Source organism: Ricinus communis, chromosome 4 (assembly GCF_019578655.1).
Source record: "Ricinus communis isolate WT05 ecotype wild-type chromosome 4, ASM1957865v1, whole genome shotgun sequence".
Classification (NCBI taxonomy): Eukaryota; Viridiplantae; Streptophyta; class Magnoliopsida; order Malpighiales; family Euphorbiaceae; genus Ricinus; species Ricinus communis.
The window spans coordinates 31,634,197-31,654,779 of NC_063259.1; the positions used below are offsets into that span (position 1 = coordinate 31,634,197).

Consider the following 20,583-nt stretch of genomic DNA (forward strand, 5'->3'; position numbering starts at 1 on the left):
CAGACCTTAGGGTCACAGAGAATGCAGAAAACAATCCTAAGCCAGCTTGGGAAATTTTTTGCACGATCACTTCCTGCGATGCCATTGTCTCCATAAGTAAAGAAACCAAACAAACCGATAACTGAATAGGAACATTTTTATTTCTACCAACGATAACATCAGTAACACATTTCTCTTATTATGTTAAGAGAACAGGAGACAAGCATTTTTCTAAGAAAAGATTGAAAGTATATATAATTAATTAGTTCAAAGAGAGTAACACACCTTGGAGTTGAAACAGGGAAAAGGGTATGGATCAAACAAAGAGTTAAACTTAGTGCATGCCAAATGGCAAAGAAGAATTAGTAAAAGAAGAAGCCGATTCACCATAATAAAGATTGATGATCTCATAGCCGAATTTATAGCAAAATAGATTCTTTAAAACTCCAGTAAGTACATGACAAAATCTCACTGTTCAATTATCTTCGAGTTTTCCGAAATTCTTATCAATTCTTTAAAGATTGTGAGATATTCCACAGATGATGCCCGAGTATACCTTTTCCTGATAACTCCGTCTTAAATAATGATGACAACAACATATACTACAGGATATGTGTACAGTAAGAATTACGAAATTGATTATACTAATGTTTGTGTTTACAAGGCATAATTGTTTATTAATTAGTGCATTTAAGATCTGCTGGGATCTATGGTCCCTGGACGTAAAACAGCGATGCAGCCAATGTAAATATTTATTTTGAGTGATTATCTTGTGAGGAATCGATTGTTTAAATTCATTTCCAAGGCGGATTAAGCAAGATTAGGGTATGGTTTATATATATAATTTATGTTCGTTAAGGCCATGTTTGACCATTAAGATGCGCGCGGGAAAGAAACAGTGACCGTTAAATACAGTTTCCTTTTTTCCTTCAATCTTTTAAAAATCGGAAAACAGTTAAAAGGTTATACATAACCACTACATTGTTCGCAATTATGGAGTTGATTATATTTTTATATCGACTAAATGTTTTTTTTTTTTTTTATATTATATAATTTTCAAATAAAATCGTTTGTTTATATATATTCCAGATAATGTAAAAGTAAAAGGCCAAATAGAATTTTTAATTATGGGCAAGAGTTTTTTTATTTTTCTTTTCTACTAAACATTGCCAATACTAATAATTAATTAATTAATTAATTTAATGGTGCAATTGATCTAAACCAAGTAGCGAACAACACTTTACTTTTAATCTTCGAGTTTAGATTTCTCCATAAATATCAAAATGTTATCATTTATTTTATAATATATGATAATAATAATCATTCCATATTACATAATGGATTACAAATTAAAAGAATATTTAATTTGAACCTCATAAGGTAGGTGAATAAATATTAGCCACAGTTAAAGAAAAAGAAGACAATCATCTGTAGAATATATAAGAATCATTGGTATTGATTTGGGGAAAATTGACAGTGTTGTTTATTGTTCTTATTATTAAGTTATATTTTTATTTTTCTAATGAATGAAAAATTTATTATTTTTATATTTAAAAATAAATAAAATTTGAAATAAAATGAAAAAAGTTGAAAAATTCAATAAATATATTTATAAATGGAATATCTTATAGCATATATGAAAAATACGTCACCGAATAAATTAGTGTTTAAAATATTCTTTTAATTTAAAACTTTTGAGAGAGTATTTTGCCCATCTATAAAAATTCTATCCAATGTATTTTAATTAATTCTAAATATATGTATATTAAAAAAAATTTGAAAAATTATAATTCTATCTCAACAACTTGTTGCTTTTGGGCATATATCAAAACCTTGTCACATTAAAAAGAGAAAAAAGAAGAAACATAAAAGAAATGCAATGACTTAATTAATTCTTCCATTTTTTTTATTGAGATGCAAGAGCAAGAAACACCATTACTGTCGGCAGCAGCTAACTATACTCCCTCCATCCTAAAATAAGTACAATTTAAAGTAATTGTAGTGACATATTCTTTTTTATCCAAAAAATAAGTGACATATTAAATAGTTTTAATTGTACTAAAATCTAACTTGATATGGCTAAAATACTCTTATTTTAAAATATTTAAAATTAATATAAATTTTTCTGACTTTATTATATTCCATTGACATTTTAATGAATATAGAAGATTGAAAAAGAAAAAAGCATTATAATATTTTCTCTTAGAATTTCGTCTAGTTTATATGCCAAGAATTGAATATTGGATTGATTCCGTTCGTTGCTTTTTGGCAGTTATACATTCAGTTAAATAACATCTTATGAAATTTATTAACTAAGAACATCATGCACAGTCCAGGAACTATAACAAAGAAACTTGATTTTGAGGTTATCCACGAAAAGTTCAACAAGCCTTTGATTAAGCTTCTTCCTCGTAATTTACTGCAGGTGGCTTATGAAGCTGCTCCTACAGGCAAGGAATGAGGCTATGTTCAAATGCTGAGTTCAAATGGGCTCATACTAATAATCATCTTATATTGGGTTGCCTAATGTATCTTACAACGGAAACGGAAATGAAAAATATGGTACAACGGAGATACGAAATTTTCTAAAAATATAGAACATAAATCGCAGCATCAAAACAATATAAATCATATTCAGGTTAAGTCATAGCATATCCACATAAATGATTGCAATGTATTGAAACATCACGAAGCTACAATGCAATATTACAGAATTTTCAATATAAGCATCTGAGAACCTCAGTTTATGCTGCCTCCGCCTTGCGTCAACTTGCCAACTGTAATCATATCATGCTATCAGACCTTGCAGGCAATCTCCTGAAGAAATTGAGAGGAACTGAAGGGAGCTTGTGGCGGAACCTGGGATGCCTTAACATATAAATGCCAACGAGAAGAGCCACAACTTGGAAGGGAGTAACATATAGAACTAGAGCAGCAATCAGACAAAATATTACAAATAGAGTTGTTGCTCTAGGGTCTCTCCAACTTAACAGAGATTGGAATCTTTCCCCTTGAGTTGCCAAGTCGCCTACTACAGTTTGAACCCTCCCCGCTATACTTCTGAGACGATCATATCTCATTCTGACCATATCTGATGACTTGGTAGTTGGGAATGTGTCAAATTCTTCATCGAGTTCATCAGGATGGGCTGCATCAGCATGAGAAAGCCGCGTGTCCATGTGAGGAGGGTGCCTTGGCCTCCACCTGAAGTTCCATATACCAATCAAAAAAAGGTAGAGAAAAATTGTCGGAAGTAGTAACTCAGGATAAAGAACCAAAATTATGAAAAGGATGTGAATTAAAATGGTTGTAAGGGGATTTTTCCAATTGCAGATTTGATCAAACCATTTCCCAACAGCAATTAAGCCCCTTAGAACACCCATAATTCTGAAAAAATTGGCTTTGCTCCTCCTCATACTCCACATATGTGAATCCACATCTAGCATGTGTTCCACAACTTCTTTCCTCAGAGGTGGCTCAGCTCGGCTCAACCTCATCGAGACAATTTGCATAGCTTGGTGCCTCAAGCTATCGAGCTGAATCACAGATAATGGATGAATGTAATGCATTTTGGGCAGCAGTGGATGTGAATACATATGTAACATATTGATCAAAGACGAGCATGTGAACCGCACAGCTAATTGAAGTTCGCCCATCTTCTTTACTCCAGATGATTGCAATACTATTAGAGGATATGAATGTGTGTAAACTCTATCAGTTTCAAGTGTTGATAGCCGAATCCTCACTTTCCCAATTCTTGAATCCTTTCCTCCGCTTCCCCCATGGACATGGCCATTGTCATATACCCCTATGGTAATGACAGTACACGGATCAAAAACTTCCCAAGTGTACTGTTCATTCCACCTCGGAGTAAAGCTGTCAACTATTGTCCTAGATCGGATCCATTTCTGCCCATATTTAGCTACACAATAAGCATCAGTGGTTCCTCGTCCATCCTTCGTCTTCACAGGGATCAGCCCTACAGCACTGAGAATCCCCAGTTCCAAAATTCCAATGCTTGGCCTCCACAGCTGCTTTGCTGTTGGCCTGAGGTCACTGCTATAGTGCGTTGATTCATCCAAAACATGATAACCACCTTCCAAACAGATCCTCAAATGGACCCTACTGGCAAATTTGATCTCCTTCTTCTGATCCACTTCTCCAATCACATGCTTTTCAAGATTATACCACCTTGTGTTAACCGGCTTATGGTCTAACCTCCTCTGCACAAGTTGTAAAGGGATCACACATTTCCCCAAAATTTCATCTTTGTTTGGTCCTACTCTATCTTCCACTGTCAAAATCAAAGGCTCCTCAAAAGGTTCAGCAGCTACAAATATCAAGTCCTCATTCCACAATGGATGAATGCTTCTACTTTGTGATACTCTAGTTCTCAATGCTTGATTGCCGAAGGTGACCTTCACAAAGGCTTCAGGAAACCTGCTTTTGTCACCAGGCAACAAGTCCTGAGCTTCAATCACATTGACCCTAACGTACCAAAGCTTAGGTGAAAGATATACCTTCGACCTGATGTTTGCAACCCCATCAGGACCAACAGCCGCTGCATCTGAATGCCACGCATCAGGAAATGCCTCGTCAGCTTGAGTTCCCATCCAAACAGCCAGCATCAGCTCACCATGCTTGATTTTATCCCCCTTTCGGTCTTCCAATCTATACCACTGTGGTGCTAAAGGACTATCAGGTGGAACGCGTTTTGGGATTTCATTGAGTTCAAATATAATCCTTCCAATTAAATCATCTAATACTACGTCCTTATCTTTCACGGAAACCTCCAATATTGAAGCTTGAATTCTCTCTTTTGAGAAAGCAAAAACCTGATTCCACTCAGGGTTTGTCTTCTTCTCAAAATGTTTAGTAACTCCCTTATAGTTTCCCATTTTTACCTCGATATAAGGATCACAACTACCAGTAACATCTTTCCCAGGCAAATCCCTTGCTTTCACCACTCGAACATATAGATATTGCATCTGTTCAACAAGGTCGTAGGTGCAGGAAAGCTTATCCCCTGTGACAGCTGCCGCACCAATGTTTGGTGAGGTCTCCTTTAGAGCAAAATCAACAGCTTGTGGAGGCTTCTGCATTTTTGCCTAATTTATACTAACAAAACCAGAGATGACAAACACCACTAAAAGACTATGCTGAAAGAAACAGTCCGAAATTAGGATTTCGAAAAAGGGTAAGCTAAGCGTCTGACAGATGTTAATGCAACCTCAGGATACCAAAAAAAGACTTGAAAACTTTAGTCCTTCAGAATTGCAGGAAATTTGGATAAATTTAAGCAATCAAATTTGACAATTAAAAAGGAAGCAAAGGGCTATTGTGACTGTAACAGTTCAAAGCAAGGAACTTGGAACTGAAAACACAGGTTCTAATCTTGAAGTCTCAGATCTCCAATACAAGATTAACATTTAAAAGGGCTAAAACTGGAAACAGACGATTAGAAAACCTCCACAGAACATCTTTTTGAACAAAGGCGCAGAGCAATTCCTGGCACTTCAGTGAAAGCTCTTGACCAAGAAGCACAAGTACCTACAAAAGCAAAAGAAGAAAACCATAGGATTAACATTAATATTCACTGTGACTGTTTAGTTGCTGAGACAATGTAGGAAAGTGAAGGAAAATGACACTGCAACTATATAATACCGGAGGAAGTTCTTAGAAGCTTAATTTTAAGGACCAAAATAAATAATTCTTGAAGGTATAAAACACTTTGAAAACAAAAGGTTTATTTCTGTATACATTTTCACAGCCGTTAAACAGCTTGAAAAAGAAATTTAAACGCACATTTGAGAGCATGTATGGGACTCTATGGTAATGATCGTTAGTATATTTCCAACACTGAAGCAACAGATCTACTGCGCCCATTAAATAGAGAAAAACAGACAAGTACAGCATAACAAGCAAGTTCAACTTTACAAAACCACAAGAAATACTATTTTCCATTTGCTTGAAAGAGTGAACAAACGAAGTTTCAAGTTTCAACAACTACTCAAACTAACTTCAAATAACATTACCCTCTAATCTTTACTCGCACTCTTAAGAGAAAAGAAAAAAAAAAAAAAAAAGAAGAGGCTTACAGTCACTACTGCTAACAACGGGAACAGAACTCTTCAAAAGTGCAACAATGAATAAAGGTTCTTGAATTTTTCGTAAAAGGGTAAATGAGAAAGAAAAAGACAATGTAGGCGAGAAATAGAGTTGCAGAGCGAACTAATATAGAAAACAACATGTGGAGTGAGATCTAACAATCTCCCCACTTTAAAGAAACACAGAACCTACTGACTACCAGCTTTCTTTAGCCTACGTTTTATTATTTGTTTGTTTGTTTGTTTGTTTTTTGATCTTGCTTTATTTATTAGCTATTTACTGGTTCTTCTTGGTTATACCATTAGATTATTGCTTCATTACTTGGGGAACTGAAGCACACGTGCGATGAGCAGGTTCGGTTTAGGACTTTGGTTTTGTTGTTGGGTCTTTATTTCTTGGACTTTGGAGTTGGAGTTGGAGTCGGAGATGGAGAGTAAAATATTCCCTTTCTTTTTTAATTTAAATATTGTTGGGTTTTATCATGAGATTTGATGGTTTTCTTTTTTTTGCAATTTTGAGTTGTTTGGTTCTTGAGAAAGTGAATTGTGTTTGAGAAATTTACTCCATTGGGCGTTGCATATTTACTTAGCTTCTCCAGAAATATGGGTTAACTGTGATTTAAGTGCAATCAATGTAAAGAAAATGTCACTTTTATAAATAGAATAGAACATCAAGTCTAAGTCAACTCTTTCTTTTTTGGTTTGGGGGAGTAATAGAGGAGTTATCCCTTGCATTTATTTCTTTAAAACACTTCTCCTCTCTGTATAAAGTGACATGTCCTTCTCATCAGACTTCATGCTTATTCTTGCAAGCAATATCTTATCTAAAATTAATATCATTCAGTAGAAATAATGCAATTAATTAATCACCAATGTCGGTATCAATGACAATTAATTCTTTTCTTATAATAATTATTTTTCTTCACCTGTCTATTTCACAGCCAAATTAATCAAATGAAATACTATTTTCTTTTACAAAGATTTAATTTAGAAATGAATACAGAAAAAGGACCATCATAATGCCGACCAGCTCAGCTTTTAACTATTAACTATGGCAAACCTATTTACTACTGTAAAAGACAGAAAAAGAGATAGAGAGAGAGAGGTAATGATACTGTGTAACAGTTACTAGAAATTTTCTCAAATGTTCCATTGGTAGAGATCGCCAGTTGTTGGACTTGAGGAGTATTCTGGTCATCTTGTTTGATACAGAATCCTATCGAATATTGACAAGTGGCTGTCGTAACATAGGTTAATGAAATGCGTCGTAGAATCTTGAACCTCTTACTGAGGTTTATGCTGTACGTTCCAGTTATTGTTTCTCACTTTTCACCCAAAGCCACGCGCTCATGGATTACGTGCAACACACTTCGCTGTGCCGTTGGATTTCGTAGTTAATCTTTCTTTAACTACAAAGGAAGTTCTGCGGAAAATTATACGAAATCTTTTTACTGATTTTATTTAAAAGCAATAAATTTTAAGTTTAATTATTTTAGTGATAATCAAATGTCTATTATTTTTTTCATTTCAACTATTTTATACATAAATTATAATTTTATTTTTTCTTTGTTTTTAGAGGAACATTGGTTGAAAATTTTAGTTAAATACAAAATCATTAGATGGTTGTTGACGTTATTGAGAAATTGTTTAGAACTAATTTTAAAAGAAGGGAGGCAAAAAGGGTTTATAAAAGACAAATCAGTCTATTAAAATAAAATATTTTAAAATCTAATTTTTAAACATATAATAGCCATCTCAATTAAATATGCTCTAATTAACTTATTATTATAAATTTAATTCTTATTATGTATAAATGGAGATGCACATAAAGCTAATAAAAGCATAAAATAAGCTCCTATGCATTGGGGAAATGCTAGTGACAATATATTAAGATAATAATTAAGAAAATGTTATCTTGGTTTTTGAATTACATTACGAGAACTTAAGCAACCAATCCCCCATAAAAGCATAACTTCAAAATCAAATAGGGGAAAAAAACAGCATGAAACCGAGAGATCTGCAAGAAAGAATAATCCAATCCAATGGACATGTAAGTAATGGGAAGTAAAAATGATTTAGTTTTTTCACCAAGTTGGTTTTGAATCAAGGTCCATAACCAAAAATATTCAAGATTTATATGATTAGCTGGGGCCAAGTATATTGAAAACTTGAAAACAACAGGTAACTTCTTGCATCCAAACATCATCAATTACCCCCTTCTTCATGGGTTTGACAGGAACATATGAACGTTACGTCCATTTCTTTTTCCATTTAGTAGTTGAGAAAAATAATGGGAGGGAATTGGTGTTAGGTGTAGTTGGTTTTGAAATAGTATACCATGTACGTGCTATTTTATAACCAAACCTAGCTACTCTTCTAAATGGACAGTAAATTTTGTCTTACACGAACCCATAATATATTTTCATGGAAATTTGAAGCATCGGTGCATGCTATGTTTATATATATATATATATATATCCACTTCATTCCATGCAAAACATATATCTTAATTGCTGTCTGGCAACTTGCACATGGCGGAATTACAATAAATTATGGATTACTAACTTCCCTGAGCTGAGACGCCATTCAATGTTGCAATGCCTGATAGGTCATGGACGTGGCCAGTATGTCATGTCATCGTCCATTGAAGGCAAGCTCGTAACTTATCGTCAAACATGTCACCATAAGATCGTTCATGTTATTAATTTGATTAGAAAGGAGTTCTTCGGTTGATGATGAGCCAAATCATTAAGGACCTGAAATGATGATGATTTAAAATAACTGTGATGTATCCGATCATTAAATTAGTAAAAGCAAGAGAAAGAAATTAAGAAATTAAGAAAAGAAGCAAGACATTGAGCTAACATAAACAATTACAAAAGAATCGTGCTTTTGGAGAGTTTCATTTTTCTCCTTTCCTTGAATATGGAGTATGAATCTGGAGATGTTAGTTGACTAAGTTGATAAAAGAGTATAATCAATGTGTTAAATCAGATCAGTCTGAAAAGGACATGGCTATTCTAGAATTGTTCTCCAGTGGGTGGTTGAATTTATTGGTTATGACCGAGGTTTAACACTTCTTTTTATTGTTTAATGAAAAATGTATGACAGGAAGAGAAGAGTGTTTAGCAACATAAAATGTTAAAGACCAATGTGCAATCTTATCAGGTCAAATTTTAACCAGCCACAAGGATTAAACTTACTAATCTTAAACAGCAGGGACTAAAGTGTATCTTACAACAAATCTTAAGAGGTGTTTTAGTAATTAACCCTAACGTCAACTACTGTACAATCAATTCAAGCATCAAGCATATCTTAGTATCTGAAAATATTGGAGGGTTAACAAGTTACAACAAGAAAAGGTCCCGCAGGCCCGGCCCGGCCCGACATCATAAGATCAAGCTCCAGAATTTATTAGAAAATTCAATTACATTATGTTAAAGAAACAATCGCCACGCCCAGCCCCCAAAACCAAGAACCAAGTGTAGACTTCCTTAAACTGTTGCATGATTAATTTTACTAAAGAATTGGGATCTAATAGTTCCACGCAAAACCTATTCTTTCCTTCACTCTCTCCCTCCCCTTGAATGGACCTCGACTAGCTGACTCAAATAATTTTGGGATGGTTCTCGGACTAGAACTTTTTCACCTGAACTAGGGCTCCGGCTTTCGTTCCGGATTCAAGCATTGCATCTAGAATAGCAACATCTCTAGCACCTTCCATAAAAGAAATGCGGGGCTCCACTTCATAGCTACTTCCCTTCTGTAACAAACAAGTAGGGAGTAACACATTATCAGCAGTTAAAAGCAAGTTTTACTTATAGTATATCTTATGTTAAAGTGGAAACTTTATCTATAAAAGAAATTACTCAAAAGAGGTAAAGACTGATGTTGGGGAAGAGAGGAAAAGAAAGGTGAATAGGTATGGACACATGTCAAAATTTCTAACAATAGTAAAGTTGCATAGTCTCATTAAAATTGGCAAATAGATGAACCAACTAAAACTAGAAACTAGAAACAGAACAAATACCATGAATTTGGTTACACATGGAAATGAAGTATGCAGGAGAATATCAGACTACCTTAAGGTTTGCCTGTGAAATGTCATGTATGAAAGTTTTTAATTCTTCAGTCACTCCACTGAATGGATAGAAAGAACTTCTGCTTTGTCCATCAGTACCGCAAACTGAAACCTGAGACAATAAAGTATGATATCAATTGTAGGTTGCCATTTGCCATTTTTTATGAGCTATTCTAAAACGCAACTGTCACAACCAATGCATGAAAATAGTCAATTGTTTGGAGCTTTAAAGAAATCAGGCATTTCAGGAAAATTAACTCATTACTTGTAAAGCTATATAAGGTCTTGATACTTCAACAAAGATTTTTGACATACCAGGTAACCATGTTTTCCATCATGGCTTCCCCGCTCAATTTGCAGTGTTCCCTTTAAGCCAACAACTCGCCAAAATATCTAAAAGACATAGAAACTATGAGAAAAAAATAAATAATATTCATATTCTACTTGAATTAAACTATTACTTTACTACATGCCTTCGGTGATCTTGAGGATACAACCATTACAAAAACTCCAGAGCATCCGTTCTCCAGATGACTGAGAAAGAAAAATCAAACATGTTAAAAATATATAATTACTTGGAAAATCAAGTCCATTGTTAAGAAACTTACAAGACTGAGGATATGTTATCAGGAGGAGGTAAGGTTTTGTCCATATGAGATGTCATAGCTGATACTGAAATCACTTCACATCCAACAAGCTGTTCAACCAACAGAAGAGTAAACTTAGAAAATTAAGAACTGGAAATAATAGTGAGAAGAATAAGAAGTACTGATCAATTTCCATTAACACAAAATTCTAGCATGACTACATTACTAGAGTTTGGAAGATCAAATAGAAGTATGTGATTGTTAAAGATAATGCAAAAATTTATTTTTGACTGGTCAATAATTAGTAGGTTTCATGAGTGCTAGTCTTTAGCTTTCTTGATTTCGTTTCTATTTCACAGGAAGATATTTCTATTAGTTTTGATTGTGCCTTGAGTTTAGGCCTTCATTTGATATTTTTGGTGTATTTAAAGGTTGGCTTAAAGTTAAAGTAGTGTAGTGTAGTGAAGTGTAGTTTTTGGGTTATCTCTTTCTTTTCTTCTCATTTTCCAACAGTGATGTTATGTTAAAAACAGTGCAAGATAGTTCATAAGAAAAGTTGAACAAGGTAGTTAAAAACCTTTACTACTGATTTCCAGCAAGATATTTTGTAAATGTGAGATTACCATTCTTAATCCGGCAATGAAATGCACTCCCATATCTAGAATGAAACCCCCCTGCCAAATGGAGGATAAGCCAGTTAGTAAATAGGCAACAAAGAACTAACTAAAGTGTGACAGAAATGGTAAACGAGTTACTTGTACTAACAATCACAAAAAGAACCATGGAAATCTTTGAATCATCAACATAAACAGTGCGAGGAACAGTAGGATGATACTGTTACTCATGCCAGTAAAAGAACTGGCACTAAAAATCATTTCTTATTCAAAACAGAGAATCTCATGTGGTAGAGCAAATGCTGTAACGTTAGACAGGTAACTGGAAATGAAGCAACAGTATGCACATGTTTGATAATCTCTTTTATAAATCAAAGAAATAAACTATAAAACAAAACTACATACAGTAAAGTTTCGCCGCCATGAGCTAGAGAAATAAGGATTTGAACTATTCATTGATCCTTCAACAATAACTTGAACTGTCATCATGTCCCCAATTTCAGCCAATAGTTTCCTGCACTGCGGATGCAATTACGAGTATAAATTAAAACCTGGAGTACTTGGAAGCAAATGATACATGTAAAAAGGGTACCTCTACAAAAGCAGGTTCAAATCTATAATTCTCCGCCACAGCCCAAATTGGTTGACCGGGGGAATTGGCACAAAGAGATTTGTAGCTAGACAGCGCAATTTCTAGTTCGCTTATAGCTGCATTGTGGAACCAGGCTCATTGTAAAAAAGAATTTGAGTTTCTAACCCAAACCAAAAGAAAATACCCATATTTATTTATGACCGGGAGACAACATTTTGGCATTCCTTTCAAGAGTTAAGTAGGCCTTAGCTTGTGCACCAGAAAAACTGGGGTAAAATTGGTAAGAAATTGCTATTCATAATATACTAGGGCATTTAGAGGGAAATCAGTCTGTCTATAAAGTTCAGATGACAAAGTTTTCACATTCAATGGTGTTTTTCATTACAGGGAGAGAAAGAGAGTAAATGGGAAAAAAATAATAATAATAAATCCTACTTACAAGCTGCTGCCGGTTTCTCTGCACCCAAGTTAGCCAAGCAAAGCATGCCAAAACAAGAGGAAGAATTTAGTAAAATGTACAAAAATATATAGACAGATATCAATAAACACGAGTTCAGGTATGGTGTAAAAGGCATAAAAGGCATCCATATTTATGATTTGTTGATTTTTTGTAAAACAATGAACTGAATTTGGCACCAAGTCTAAGTTAAATTTATTTAGAACTTAGTCTAACCTTGAAGGACATGCTTCCCTGCCTTTAGTAGCTTTAATGACATATCAACCTGCATAAGTTGGTTTACATAGCTTGTAACCTTAAAGAATGACAAATTAAAATGCAATACTATAACATTTCAAAATGGGTGTAGAAGAACCTGAGTTTGGCCAGCAAGAACAACAGCAACAGCAAGAATGGAGTGATCGTGGATGATCTCATCAAGTCCTTCATCTCCCCACTTACATTCAACTCCTGGGAAATGCTTACGGGCTATCTCCACTGCTCCTTGCGCTGATTCCTGCATATAATAAAGAAAAGAGCGTATACTAATGAAGCAAAGAGAAAGGAAGTGGAAAGAAAAAAAAAAAAGGGGGTGTAGGATGGTACTAAATGGCACCTCACTGCGACTCCAAACGGCCTTAAGAACGAACAGATTAGAGATCTCTGCTAATCTTGGAATATATTGCGTTCTAACGAAGATTCCAGCTCCGAGAATTGCAATTTGTGGTGAATTCGCCATGTCGCGATCCTGCTATTTGGATCTTTCAAAGAATGAAATTTGAGAGACAATGATGTATTAGTGGCTATGTCAGCTCAGATAGTTTTTAGGCCGTTGCTGGATCGAGTACTGTCTGTAGAGTGCGAGCCTTCAATTTCTGCGAAATTTCGAATTTTTTGGACTATTAAATTCCACTTCCTTTCCTTGATATCTCTTGGCCTTAACAATTTCTTGACACTGGGCAACTGGCAATTGCCTTTTCTTTTTTTCAAAAGACAAATAAAGGTTAGGACATTTATATATGCGACGTCTTAATTGACGGAGTAAGTTATCTTTTCCAACAAGATTTAAGTTACAAGACTTGTTGAATGGAAGAGAATTGTTTATTGGGTGATTAAAAATGACATGCCATTATCCCAATAAAAGAGTCTTCAATCAGATTCATTTTCATTATCCTGTGAATGTGAATGAACATATTACAGCACCAAAGGCTAAAAGAATAGTTCGTACAAACACCTTGTTGACATTGACAAGAGTGTCCTAGTTTGCTTTATCTGATACAAGTTAAATAATGTAACAGCCTGTATGTATAACAACAATTTTAAAATCTATAGTGAACCACACAATTGCAGAAGGTAATGAAAGAATATCCAATAATTCTTAAGAGATGAGTCTGAAAATGAAGAAGGGACTTTGAAAATCAATGAATCTGTTTTCAATTTCAAGTTCTTGGATGTATATATCTTCTCTAGGTTCCTCACTCACTCCACTTTGTGTGGCGTACTCCAATGCCATCTCATAGTCCACCTGCAGATAAAAGCAATACATGTATCAACATCTCCACCAGCAATAGAATACACCACAAGATCAAAACGCACTCATGCCTCTCCCGCATCAAGTTTGTTCATAAACTCTATCCACCTAAAGCCCTTTCTTCTTCTCTTTTTTTTTTTTTTTTATTATAGCACAGATACAAGTGTGTGTGTGTGCGATTCTTCTTTTATGACTATAATATGCTGGGTCCAAAAGGCTTGTTAATCTGAAGAAGATAGTGATTCTTCTTCAAAGTTCTTGAAGAAGATAATACAACCAGTAATAATTTTCAGAAGGATTCAACATGGAACCCTGGCCAAATCTTTACTGGACTACTATGTCAATATATATGTTTGATGTATCTTGCCAGACAGTAAATCCAGGTTTGTTAAATAAGGGGAACCTTCGAATTGCAACATCAATAGCCACTACTGCAACAACCTCCCAAGTGACACTTCTTCACTAGAATGTCTCTAGGAAAATGGTTCATGATGGAGAAATAAAAAGATATAACCCACCTTTTCAACATGCTCTGCAAGCTTCTCCGTGAGTGTATCTTTTGTAATCAATCGTGCTGATACTTTCTTAAGTATTTCTGCATCCTCGTCCTCATAACGTTTCCTCTTTGACGTTTGTGACTGTGCCATTTCTCTCAAAACATCATATACAGCACCTGCAGCATCAGGGATATACCTGCCATTTAACCAAATTTTTATTTCAGTACATGCAGATTAGAAACCTAATTTGGGTCTACAAAGATTGCTGGAATTACTTGCTTAAGTTTCGTTTACGCTCCTGCTGCTCACGAGCTTGTATTTTCTTCATAATTTTGGATTTTAGCTGGATGCAGCACTGCTGAATGGCATACTGGAAGAAAAATATTATTAGCTTAGTCATCTATAAATATATGGGACAACATTATTTTCTAAAAGTTAAAAAAAAATCTACCTTGACGGCAGTAGCTATCTCAGTGATATCATCTCCAATATACTCCTTACCAGTCCCTTTAAAGGGGATTTTGGTGCTCACAATGCTTACAAAGACACCTATCTTGTCTTGCATCTGGTTGATCTTGTAACTGGCCCAACTGAAAAAGAGCATTCAGTTAAATATTCTGATTGTGTTCAACTCTGATAAGCTGACTAACCTCTCACCTCCCACCCCCATCAAAACTTATTGTACTTGTATATCTTACTTGATTCTCTTAAGGGCAGTCCTGGTAACTACATCAGCACCTTGCTCAAAAAGAAGTGGTATGCGGTTTGCAAACCTAAAAATATTCAAACCCTGCAATTTAGACAGGTATATCACTGGAGGAATATTAAATAGAATGAAAAATCATACTTGCACTAGCTTTCTTCATTAACCAGTTGAATATCAAAGAGCACAGAATGCATAAGAGAATGGGAGCTACAAGCACTGGATCCTAAATTTGCATAAGCCACCTTCACAATCTATGACCAAGCATATACGCAGATGCATGTATACAGATGTTCTTTTTCCTGCCACACCAACTTATGCTTACTTTGGCCTAATACAGATGGCAGCTGCCTTTAGCATGTTATTGGTCTTAAGCAGATACCAGCTAAGCATTTAGAGTACATTTTTCACGACTGGAAAGCCTTTTCTAACTCATATGGTGATTCTATCATTTATTCATCACCATGTTAAGAACACTTACTTGCTTAACATCTTTTCCACCCACACTGACACCAGCTTCAACAATAAAGGGGTGTCCCTCAAAAACTTGAGCACTGCGCTATGGAAGGACGAAAGGTTGTAGTTTAGAATATAATGTTTACCCATAGCAGGGGAAAAAAAAATCTCCTTTAATATATGCATATCACTACATATAGCAGTTATCACTGCTACCCAATTACATGCAGATTAGCCTAAAACAGATTTGATATACAGCTTTCTGGAACAGGAGGCGAGAAATAGATTTTGTAAACAAAGATGTTAACACAACCTGCCAGAATAAGTGGCAACCATGTCCGGATGCAGCTCCTTTATAATTCCAAGACGAAGATTGTACTCCCCAGCAGGACTAAGACACTGAAAGTAATTTAAGTAACATTGAAAACTATGGAAGTTGCACAAAAACACATGAACATAAATTGTAAATGTTAGGATCAAAACATTTTAACTTTCATATTAACAGTATACTGCAATTAGGTTGAATAAATAGTTCAGGAGCAGCTCACATCACCAGCAGGGTCATCAAACTTGGCTTGACGAAACAACTGATGGATCCGAACAATCTGCTGATCAGTTAGAGACTTAACGGCCATTTTTGGGCTAAATTCAGGACCCATTTCCCCTAAGACATTAAAGTGGCAACTTAAGCATCCAAGAATCAGAAAATAGAAAAGATATGTAGCTTGGACTTGATCTAATCGACATGCATACTAATTTTACATCCCAATGAATTTATTTCTGAATTAGATAACCAACTAACAGGTCTCATTCAAGTACAAATTATTACCAATTAATCGTTCAGCATGTGCCTTTCCTATATTCACAAATTCATGCTGAAGAAAATGCAAAAGATTTTGCTTTGAAGTTTCTGCAATCAGGCGTTTGATCAATAGTAAATCAACAGATGATGGATGATGCTTTGTCTCAAGGGGAACCGGGGGCATTACATCTGTTCTCCTTGCAAACTTAACTGTGACATTTTTGCTGTAGAAAAGAAAAGAGAAATAAGAAAAATAAAGGAAAACAGCTTAATCATAAATCAGGAATATCAAATATATTGGTACTGTCAGTGTATAAATTAGGGTTGATGGTTGGGAGGCATGGAGAGAGAGAGAGAGGGAGAGAGAACATACTCAGATGTATCTGATATAAATTTGAAAAGAAATTGGGCATAAGGTGTGATAACAGCCATTTGCCGCATGTAATGCAATATCTTGGACTGCATGTAGCAACAAGGGAGAATAGCTTTAATCAAATAAAATATCATCACTGGCTCAAAAGTCAAAGCCCTCAGCCAACACAAACCCAAATGATTAATTAATCATGTGATTTCAGAACGTAGAATGTCCACAAAGTACAGTTTTCGTACCCGGTAAGTTGTCCAATTCCCCTCAATGACCACTTGAATTTCAGCTCCATGCCACCTATCATCGTTTTTCCGTTTTTCATGTAAATGAACATGAGGGACATTCCTAATTATTCAAAGAATCACCAGTTACTCATATCATGAAGAACATAACCCAAAAATTCATAAAGACAGAATAAGTACATATACTCAATCAAAGCTGTTCTAACAAATGGAAGTGACTGTGCTGTATTGTTAAAGGAATCTGTAGTGCAACCACATACATTTGAAATATAAATATCAAATAAAAGTTCCTAACACTAAGTCAATATGTATTTTTATATTTTGATATACACTAGAGGAATAAAATAAATGGATACAGAAGTAATGCCACATAAAAAATTAATGGATGTCTTAAAAATGAAAATCAAAATTGAGCCATACCGATGAATATCTATATCCAGCCTGCAGAATGAAATATAGTTTTGGCCCTTCATTGATGATGAGATATCTATAGGAAGCCCAGTACTCATTTTGGACCATATCAATGCCTATATAAGTAAAATTAAGAAAAAAATAACAGATATTCTTAGCCAAAAGTACCAAGAGAAAATAACAGAAGCCAAATCGCCTAACTAAATTACTAATCTTGAATCTTAATTAAGCCACAATTTGTCTAAAGAAACATCCAAATGATCTACTTACGACCGGAAGATGCCACATGAATTGTTTGAAATATTCTCATCTAATTTTCACAGGATGACAAACATGATGAAAAGCGTACTTCACATAAGAGAGGGAACCTTAGATTCAACACTGATAGGGAAAAGACATTATGTTACAATAATAATATACTAGTTTTGTGTTTTTGCAATTGCCATTGCAGTGATCGAAACCCATGCATCATGTATCAAGATTCAGTAAAAAGTATTACCATTTTTGCACCAAGACCAAACTTCCCACGTGTTTGCTTCAGACCATATTTTGTACCAGACAGCACTGCATGCACAAATTCACAATCTCAAGCTGATAGTATTATGGTATTACCATACTAGCTAATATACAATAAAATAACCATTCATATAAATCTAGAGAATTTCGTAATATGTAGAAATATCGGATGAAAAGTAACTGACCCCTTCCAAACATATTTGGGATGTCATCATGTGGCATTCCTCTTCCATTATCCTGCATTTAGAATCAATAGCACCATGAGTCTTCCCACCTTTAGAGTAAATTCTTGAGTTGATTTACAAAATATCAATAGATCTAGAAAATTGATAAATGTTTGAAGAAGTTTGAGCATGAAAATCAAACCTTGCATGTGACTTTGTAAAATGAAGCCTCACCTCGGCCCTTCATACCCTTTGCAGCTGGCTGTTCTTTGACTTTCCTCCCAAGTGCAGCATTCTTTGCTTGAATTTCTTGAGCACGAGCTTCCTTTGCTAATCTTTTCTGTAAGGCATGAAACACAATGCAAGAAATCAGGCTCAGTGAACTGAAAAAATCATCAATCAAAAGTTGACAGCATAGATCCATGAGTTGTCAACACGTGTGCACAAAAGCTCACTGAGAATGAAGTTGAAGCAACTTTACTAATCAAACATGTGATAAGGAAGCTTATCAAGTTCCACAACTAGCAGAAAGTTCAATCCACCCTTATGTTACAGAACTGTAAATGTATAGATAAAACAAACAAACAAGAAATTAATGGAGTAGAAATCAACATACCTCGCGAGCCTTAGTAGTCTCATAATCATCATAAAGTTCCTCATCTACACGTTCCCGATCAACAAGACCAATCAAGGAATTGAACTTGCTTTTCCCCATCTCTTCACTGTAACAGTCAATTAAATATAAAATGAAAATGCCTGTAGCTCATATACTGCATAAGATACATACGCCTAATAAATGCTAATAACATTTATAAATTTGCCAATACCAAAAATATGACTTACATGGTAATTTCCACAAATGGAAGCTCAGATATGGACTCTGCGGAATCAAGCGAATTCTCCACAAGTTCTCTCACTGTGGTGTATAGACATTTCCCTGGCTGAATTCAACATAGCAACTCATCAAAAATACCACTAGTATAGTAAATAGCATAATTCACCAGACTAAAATCTGATTCAGAAATTAATCTATCGATAAAAGAGTATATGCATACATATAATTGAGAACTTACATTATCAAATCCAGCAATGTTCTTGTTCTCCGCGAAGAACTCAGCAGGAGATTCTGCAATTATACATGTACATAATTATTAATAAAATACAGAGAGAAAGATAGATCGATAAGACAGTTATTAGCAAGAGAGAGAGAGAGAAACAGACTCTGCTTGAGAGTGCTTTCTTTGGGCTTTCTTGGAGTCTTAGATTTGCTTTTCTTCGGTTCATTTGGACTTTCACTGCTACCACCTGTTTCCATTGAAATAATCCCTCACTTCGGCAATCTAACTCAAAAAAACAAGTAACTCAACTAGGGTTTTTGAGATTTTAGGGCTGGTTTGTTGCAGATAGCTACCAGAAACTTCGATACACAATGGTAACCTTTAGCTAGCTAACTAGTTCTGAGTTTGGACATTTGTTAAACTTAATGGAACCTTTGGCCAATGAATTTTGTGCGATATGTAATGTTAGAAATGCGATAATTAAAAATTCCCGCCATTATTAAAGAGTCGTAGATTGCAGAGGCGAAATTAGAAATAGAATTTAATGTACAAGGCAAATTAATATCAAGCTTAGGTTTGTTAAATAAAATTCTCGGCATTGAACTTAGCACTTATCAGAGTTGGCTTGGCAATTTTTTCTTCTGCACGTTTCACAGTTTTCTTGGGTTTGGATGCGGGAGCTAGGGTTTTTTCTGAAAGCTTAAGCCCATGGGTTCTTTTTTGCCTGATGGTCTCTTATATAGTCTTTTGCTTCAGCCCGGCCCCCTTCCATAAGGTTTCTACGAAATAGATGTTTCTTAAATGAAAAAACATTCTTTCCGGTTTTAGAAAGAACCTTTTTTTTTTTTTGAAAGAAGAAATAAATTATTTTACTTGAGCATTATAATTGTTTTGGCATGCTCCACAGATGAAAGAAATTTCTTACGAATGGAAAATAGCAGAATTTGGCAAATAGTAGTGATTTATTTTTTATTATCGTTTTCTTGAGATTTTTTTTTTTGGTTATCGTTATCGTTATAATACAATATCTGCTTGGACGTATAAAATGAGATGGTGGAGATACGAATGTCATAACTATATAAAGTCTCTACCGATTGCTATTGTAATACCCGGAATTTTTCTTTAATAATAATAATATTAGTAATAATTAATAAATCAGTTCTTACTTAAATTTATTTTATTTTATTTTTATTTTTATTTGATTTAATTGGAATGATTTAAAAAGAATTTTAATGATAGACAAAATAAGAGAATTACTTTGTATATCTAATTTGTTTAATTTTTTTAAGAAGTTAATTAAATAAATTCTTTGAAAAATGAATTATATTTTCGGTCATTCAATTTTTCCCAATATGAATATATAAATTAATTTTTATATTGAAAGTTATGAAAGAATTAGTAAAGGATATTTTATAAAATAATTATTGGAGAAATGGCATT

At 34.5% G+C, this 20,583-nt stretch overlaps 3 protein-coding genes across 9 annotated transcripts; all 3 read right to left on the minus strand.

Moving 5' to 3' along the window:
• Positions 1-2,592: 2,592 nt before the first annotated feature.
• Positions 2,593-6,335, minus strand: LOC8274397 (FT-interacting protein 3). Of its 3 annotated transcripts, none has more exons than XM_002513400.4 (2): positions 6,078-6,335; positions 2,593-5,529 (listed from the first exon to the last, which is right to left on the minus strand). In XM_002513400.4, exon 2 carries the CDS (start codon positions 5,079-5,081, stop codon positions 2,763-2,765), a length of 2,319 nt encoding a protein of 772 aa, XP_002513446.1. In that variant the 5' UTR covers positions 5,082-5,529; positions 6,078-6,335; the 3' UTR covers positions 2,593-2,762. The 3 variants fall into 3 exon arrangements, with proteins under 3 accessions (XP_002513446.1, XP_025012135.1, XP_025012134.1); XM_025156367.2 differs by lacking the exon at positions 6,078-6,335 and adding an exon at positions 5,785-6,015; XM_025156366.2 differs by lacking the exon at positions 6,078-6,335 and adding an exon at positions 5,644-5,755.
• A 2,954-nt stretch (positions 6,336-9,289) lies between these two features.
• On the minus strand, positions 9,290-13,399 carry LOC8274396 (uncharacterized protein YMR315W). 2 transcript variants are annotated; one of them, XM_015715682.3, is made up of 12 exons: positions 13,013-13,399; positions 12,773-12,913; positions 12,634-12,682; positions 12,400-12,417; positions 11,961-12,076; positions 11,774-11,887; positions 11,378-11,428; positions 10,776-10,864; positions 10,641-10,701; positions 10,483-10,560; positions 10,169-10,279; positions 9,290-9,846 (listed from the first exon to the last, which is right to left on the minus strand). In XM_015715682.3, exons 1-12 carry the CDS (start codon positions 13,133-13,135, stop codon positions 9,721-9,723), a joined length of 1,077 nt encoding a protein of 358 aa, XP_015571168.1. In that variant the 5' UTR covers positions 13,136-13,399; the 3' UTR covers positions 9,290-9,720. The 2 variants fall into 2 exon arrangements, with proteins under 2 accessions (XP_015571168.1, XP_002513445.1); XM_002513399.4 differs by having other exon boundaries at positions 9,290-9,849.
• A 140-nt stretch (positions 13,400-13,539) lies between these two features.
• Positions 13,540-20,300, minus strand: LOC8274395 (DNA topoisomerase 6 subunit B). 4 transcript variants are annotated; one of them, XM_048372946.1, is made up of 19 exons: positions 19,307-20,283; positions 19,159-19,211; positions 18,929-19,026; positions 18,702-18,807; positions 18,288-18,425; positions 18,107-18,158; positions 17,905-17,969; positions 17,415-17,521; positions 16,995-17,097; positions 16,759-16,844; positions 16,413-16,609; positions 16,132-16,247; positions 15,897-15,982; positions 15,609-15,686; positions 15,123-15,197; positions 14,876-15,014; positions 14,700-14,794; positions 14,446-14,620; positions 13,540-13,921 (listed from the first exon to the last, which is right to left on the minus strand). In XM_048372946.1, the coding sequence occupies exons 1-19, from the start codon at positions 19,398-19,400 to the stop codon at positions 13,775-13,777; spliced, it is 2,010 nt and encodes a 669-aa protein (XP_048228903.1). In that variant the 5' UTR covers positions 19,401-20,283; the 3' UTR covers positions 13,540-13,774. The 4 variants fall into 4 exon arrangements, 3 of the variants coding, with proteins under 3 accessions (XP_048228903.1, XP_015571083.2, XP_048228904.1); XM_015715597.3 differs by having other exon boundaries at positions 15,123-15,214; positions 15,609-15,681; positions 19,307-20,276; XM_048372947.1 differs by having other exon boundaries at positions 15,123-15,214; positions 15,609-15,681; positions 18,929-19,022; positions 19,307-19,384.
• Between the last annotated feature and the right edge of the window lie 283 nt (positions 20,301-20,583).

Bases quoted from the DNA above. Each gene is read 5' to 3' on its own strand.
- LOC8274397 (XM_002513400.4), bottom strand. From the start codon at position 5,081: ATGCAGAAGCCTCCACAAGCTGTTGATTTTGCTCTAAAGGAGACCTCA.
- LOC8274396 (XM_002513399.4), bottom strand. From the start codon at position 13,135: ATGGCGAATTCACCACAAATTGCAATTCTCGGAGCTGGAATCTTCGTT. The intron at 10,702-10,775 runs GTAAGTTTCTTA...TTTCTTTCTCAG, and splicing joins GATAACATATCCTCAGTCTT to TCATCTGGAGAACGGATGCT. The intron at 10,561-10,640 runs GCATGTAGTAAA...TATGTCTTTTAG, and splicing joins TATCCTCAAGATCACCGAAG to ATATTTTGGCGAGTTGTTGG.
- LOC8274395 (XM_015715597.3), bottom strand. From the start codon at position 19,400: ATGGAAACAGGTGGTAGCAGTGAAAGTCCAAATGAACCGAAGAAAAGC. The intron at 16,610-16,758 runs GTATGTTCTCTC...TCTTTTCTACAG, and splicing joins TTTATATCAGATACATCTGA to CAAAAATGTCACAGTTAAGT. The intron at 15,682-15,896 runs GTTGTGTTAACA...TCCATAGCGCAG, and splicing joins GTTGCCACTTATTCTGGCAG to TGCTCAAGTTTTTGAGGGAC.